Source organism: Tympanuchus pallidicinctus, unplaced genomic scaffold, assembly GCF_026119805.1.
Source record: "Tympanuchus pallidicinctus isolate F22 unplaced genomic scaffold, pur_lepc_1.0 scaffold31, whole genome shotgun sequence".
NCBI lineage: Eukaryota > Metazoa > Chordata > Aves > Galliformes > Phasianidae > Tympanuchus > Tympanuchus pallidicinctus.
Genome location: NW_026294749.1, coordinates 4,575,481 through 4,581,480, shown reverse-complemented (window position 1 = coordinate 4,581,480; position 6,000 = coordinate 4,575,481). Strand labels below are relative to the sequence as shown.

General features: G+C 42.0%; 1 protein-coding gene across 3 annotated transcripts in view; it reads right to left on the bottom strand.

Annotated features, from left to right (window-relative positions):
• Positions 1-5,228: 5,228 nt before the first annotated feature.
• The window catches only part of FARS2 (phenylalanyl-tRNA synthetase 2, mitochondrial), a 231,718-nt gene continuing 230,946 nt past the window's right edge, over positions 5,229-6,000 (bottom strand). For all 3 annotated transcript variants that reach the window (XM_052697585.1, XM_052697582.1, XM_052697581.1), the window contains one exon: positions 5,229-5,571. In XM_052697585.1, coding sequence (XP_052553545.1) covers positions 5,503-5,571 — 69 coding nt within the window. In that variant the 3' untranslated portion in view covers positions 5,229-5,502. The remainder of the gene's footprint in view (positions 5,572-6,000) is intronic.

Here is a 6,000-nt window from a genome sequence, read left to right as displayed (position 1 = left end):
TGGTTACAATAACAGATGACCAAAGAGCTTGGCTATGCATGCTAATTATTTACTACGTGCTATGGGAAGGCAGGCAGCCAAACACACATCCTTGCTTCCTGGAAGCTCTGTGGGAGTGAGGGAGGATGATTTGGTGCCTTAAGCCCAGGACAGCTCTGCTGCTCAGCTACTGCGTGACCTCTCACTAAACCTGCTCCCCTCTCCCAAAATGACACTAATGTCACTATGATCACTGAGTGCCAGGTTTCAAAACATTTTGAGTGACTAAACATTTGGAAAGATGCCCTGGGGGCTTTCAGATCTGGACAGACATCGACAAAATCCCACAGGCAGTTACCTGTATCTGTTGGGGTCTCAAAATCATTTAATCCCGACCCTTCTTCGCCTCAGTGGGTTTTGATACCTGTGGATGAATAACCTCTCACGAGCATGTGGTGATTCCACTGAAAAATGACTGCACAGGCAACAAGTCTTGTATTCGACCGTAAGATGAGATGCATCCAATTGATGTTTAGCCGCTGCAAATACCAGTACAGTGCTTCTGGCTGTGTCACACTGTGATACATGTGAAGCTGCAGCCACTAAAATAAAAAGAGAACAACCTACTGCCCATTTAAGTGGCAGCTGCTCTGGATGACTGCGGTGCTGCCCAGCAAATTACTGAGCAGGCAGAGGCACAATTCCCTGGGCCGTGTGTTAATCACCTGCAGCTAGAGGGTGAGCACAGAGAGACTCTGCAGTAATGCGATGTGGGAACACAGGCTCTAGGCTGTGGTATAACACATCTCCCTGCCTACTGCCTAACAGTCCTTCTCCACCAAAGTTAGACCAAACTTTCATAGGGAGGACTGTAAGAGAAGATAAGCAAAACCAAAGGGCCAAATGATTTTGAAACAGTTTTCCAGAAAGGCAAACTCAGATTCTACTTAGTTAACAGTGAGCATAAAAAGCATAAAAAGCATAAAAAGAGGCCACCTGACAAAAACACTGAAGTGCAAAACTTGCCAATCATGTGATTGCATCAGATGTGAATGATGATCAAACATTATACAACAGACTCTACAGAAGTCAGTGTTTTCCCTCAGGCATACGTGTTGAAGCACAATCTTATCTTCTGAGGTACTCAGCTTAACATTCAGCTGTAATTGCAGCTGTGTTTAAAAGCAGATAATAAAGATCAGTGATTGGTTTCCTGCATGTCCTATAGATTTGTTCAATATTGCTTCAGTTCTGGTGGCTATTCAGAGGCAACTCTGATGGGTTGATAAATGAACTAGATGATCTTAATGGTCTCTTCCAACATTAATGATTCTATGATTCTGTGAACACTCACAACCTTAAAATTTGATCAGGATGTTTGTAATCAGTCAGTATGGCCTGGTCTGTACAGAAAGCAAATCCTTTTTACATAAAGAGCCTTCTCATAGCAGAGATGCACAGCAGACGACATCTCAATAGCGCTCTAAGCTTGTGAAATACAGCTACTGATTTCAGCGTTGAAGTACAAAGTCATTTACTCTCTCAGATTTTAACAATTCTGATGGTGATGGTTCAGCTGACAGGCCTATCACTGACCAGCCAGCACAGCATTTCATATGCTCACACTGAATTCAACAGAACTTCTGCATCTTTCTGCGTGCAGAGGGGAAATAGCAGAGAGTGCTTTCTAACTGTGGCACTAAGGAGCACTGGCCAAGCTTCGGTCTACTCAACAGTGGAGACAGGGCTCTTCAGCTTTACTCAAACATGAACTGAACACATTTGACTAAATCTTGATTTTTGGGGTGAGACTCCCTGTGTTTGCTTTGTTGGACCACCAAAGAGTCCTGGCTTGACCATGAGTGTTTACCTTAAAACAAAAAGCTTACGTGAACTTCCAATAGGGCTGAGTACAGTTTGTCAGTGCTTGCAATAATCAGCACATCTGCACTCAGTAAGAAGCTGATAAATTCAGTGCTAAAGTATGGCCACCAATGTCCAGAAGGGAAAGAAGTGATGTTCTAAATGGAGGGCAAAATATCGCCATTATATTTTTACATATCTACTCTGGATCTTCAGGAAAAAAAAAGCTGATTTCAAATTAGAGCAGCTGTTCGACCATGTCTGGCAATACTAGTTTATTGATGGCAGAGGTCACTGAAGTCTCAAGGGTAAAAACACAGCAATTTACTGGCTATCTCGCTCACAACACTTCTCCATTGCAGCACCTTTAACAAGAACATCAAAAACAAATAAGTGTCACTGCACTGTAAATCTGCAGCCGAGGAATATGCCAAACTGGGGACTAAAGCAAAATCCTAAGCCTTCTAGAAATCACAGGTAACTTGAAAACTCATGGTGACTATGAACAAAATCAGCACCCAGAACATTTAAATAGTACATACCGTTCAGTCAAAGAACTCCCCAGCCAGTTTTCCTGGGGACATGTTGCTTCTTTTGCTAGAATTGATTTTTTTTTTTTCTCTTTTATTAAAGGCTGCTGAAATAAAACCCAGCAACACACAAAACCAAATGCAGAGAGTTGATAAAAACAAACAGCAGGGCAATGTGCCTTGCAGTATGCTAGTCAGTCAGCACGTACACTACTTGCTCAAATGCTGCTGGCATGGTATTGCTTTGACATTTAGGAACCTATCCACCTTTACTAGACGTGTAGCTCACCCAGTTACAACAGTTGTTTGCAATGCTAATCTGTGAAAGATTAAGAGATTTTCATGAGGTAGACTGTAGGGAAGCAGAGACAAGCAGAACTACCCTGGCACCTACGTTGTTCCTGGCCTTCATACTAGTTTACATGTCTTCATGCTTCATGTCTTAAGAAAAGTCAGAGACAGGTCAGGGTAGCCCTTTCTTTTAAAGAGCTGGTCAGGGACTGAGCCAAGGGTCTTCCTCAGTCAGGCTTCTATAATCCCACCAGAGGTCTGACCAGTCACTGACATACTGGCAGCATCATCTGTCTCTGACCAGCAGTAAAATAAATCACGGTCATTACATGCTCAGATTCCCATGGGCTCTCTGTTGGTGTCCACAAGGGGCCATTTGGTTTCAAATTATTCACTTTAGAGTCCACTAGTGCCCACAGCAAATTTCCCCAATAAAATTAAGGACAGGAAATGAAGGAAAAGTCACATTTTCCAAAGGACAGCAGCAGAAAAATGCAACACTCATGCCTTCTAATCTGAAGTCTGCTTTGCTAGTAGTGATGAATATCTGCTGAAAAAAAACCAGGCTTTTAGATTAGATTAATCCTAGAATATATATGACAAAAGCTTACCTAATCCAAACATACTCAAATATTCCTATTATGCTCACAGCCAGCCCATCTGATTTTATAGACCTTAGAATCCTCCATATAATTAAATTGAGCTTGCTCCTGAAAAAGCTGTTTGTTGTTGCTGTTTTTTTAATCTTAATGGTTTGCATTTTTGTTCCTGCTATTTAAACACTACTTGCAGAAGATGATCCCATGGTTTCAGGTCAACCTCACAGAAAGCTCAGCTGCAGTGATGTCCATGGCTGCGACAGTGAGGAAGGTTCACTGTCCATTTTTCTCCTCCTTGCTTTCCCCACATTTCTATGCCTCCCAAATTATCCAATTGGAACGAGGGAACTGAAGGATACGGGGAGCAGAAAATGGACTTCATCAATCAGTACATACAAAGGAGAATCTTGCAACCTACTCCACCGTAGACAGTCTCTTGTTTTCCCAAGAGATTATTATCCTTGCTATAGCAGGCAGATTCTAGTACACTTGCCACGTGCAATACCATCAATTAATATCCGCATAATTTGCTGCCCAATGTGGTAGTGTGGATTGGGCCTTATCTTGGATCAATGACTGCACAGTGCAACACTTCTCTTCAGTGATTCTCACCGAGAATCCAAAAAGGTGAAGGATGAAGGAGACAGAGCAAGATCAAATGTGCTAGACTGTATTTAGTGATCTTAGTAGATCTTACTTTAAAAATAACCAAGTAGGTTCATATGTTGCATAAATGGCACCCATTCTGTTGCCTTGCAGAAAGCCTAGCATATTGTTTTCATAATCAAGTTATTTGGATGACACAACAGCAATTTAGATTAGGATTTGTTTACACAGCTAAATATGTTGAGTAATGAAATTAAAATAAGCTTTCTGCTTCTGTCACATCTGCAATAGTAACTGGCTTCTTACGGTTGAATACAAGCCCGCTGCACAGATGTTTCTTGATAAGGTATAAATCAGTGTTAGATGCTGTTTATTGCAGAGCTTTTACTGCTTTCTTCCCTGAAGGAGGGAATGTTCCCGACACAGCAACCAGATGTGACCTGCAAGACTGCATGAAATACCATTACAAGGAAAAACAGATCCCTGATTCAATATCAGCATGTGCAACAGCTCATCAAGTAATTATCAGACCATTTGAACATCTCTGTAGGACCTAACATCATTACTGCCAGGACTTAGTTATTGTAACCTGAAAAAGCTGAGCATCTCATAAATTGACTGGTGTCTGAAGTAGGAAATCCCATTTTAGTCAGGTTTCAATCCCAAACAGTCAAATTTCTGAGCAGACACTGCTCCTAGAAAGTGAGATAGTGTGAGAGATCAAGGCAGGTGCACTTCAGGGCACTGTAAGGAAGAGCTCTCTTCCGCCATCCTGCCCCATGTGACATCACTGCTGACTATGACAGGGAACAGAAGTATATTGCAGTGGTCAGTGTGTCAGGAAAACTGAGATAAGAAATCTCCTCACTTGGGGAAAGTGCACATCTCTGAAAACCTCAGTATGTGGTTCCCTTAACTTCTGTGATAGCAGGGACATCCAACAGGAAAGACTCACCAATAGCCCAGCATTTGAAGGCATCCAAAGTCCAGTCCTAGAGCATGTTTGGCTCCTTCTATGTAGCAAATGAAAGCGATGCCCAAGGACTCTTATTGCAAAAGAGCCAAACTTCACAAGGTTTGCCTCTTGGAAGGTTTCATGAAGGAAAACCTGCCATTTCTTACTAAAAGAGAGGGAGAGGTAGAAGAACAAAATAGTCTCTGTTCTGCTTCACTCGTTACATGGACAGAAGATCCTGTCAATGTAGAAACAATACCAAGTATTTACTGGAATTTAATGGAACCCAGGGACCAATTAACACAGAAAACCACCAGACAGTGTATTTCTTGTTGTAACAAGAGGGAAATCTCACATCACTGCTGCTCCCCACTTTCTTAAAATAAAGCGCCTATGTTTTGTCAATTATTTCTTAATAGAAATGTTTATTATTTGGTAATTTCACCATTGCCCCCTTGTCATTTGTTTCCTATGCTACGTTCAGTCACAGAATTCCTCTTCGCTTATATCCCACATTCCAAAAAAAAAAAAAAAAAAAAAAAAAGAAAAACAGAAAAAAGGGGAAAAAAATGAGAAAACAACTTTCATTAGGGGGTCAGACCAGCAATGCTAGAACCTGCCCTCAACCCCAAGTTCTCGAACTGCTGATTCTTCAATAGCTTGATGGATACGATGCACCTCATTCTGTGTCAAAGTCCTCTCCGGGTGACGGTAAATGATACGGTAGCAATGGCTGACCTTCTTTGTCCTACAAAACACAAACCAAAAGAAGACTCATAAATACACGTGCCTACAAATGCAAATACTTGAGGCCAAACACTTACCCTCTGGACCATTTTTTATTTGCTGCCTAATTTTGTTCCTGTTGCTTGAAAATCATCTTAATGCTAAAGTACACAGTCTGGAGAGGCAGGACTGAGCTGAATTTTAATTTTGCGGCAGAAGACTTTGCTGAAGTCCGCCTTATACATCTACTCAGTTTTGCTACAGGTCTCTCATTTTGGTGTTGTCTCCAGGGAGCACTGTGCACACACAGCCCCCTCAGACTGGTGGGGCTGGTGACAGATATATGGAAAACACCACTCAAACTCCACATGCTGGGAAACAGCACTGTTAGAGTATGTAACGCATCTCAGGCCTCACCATTCTCCAGCATGGAGGAAGAGTCTCAACACAG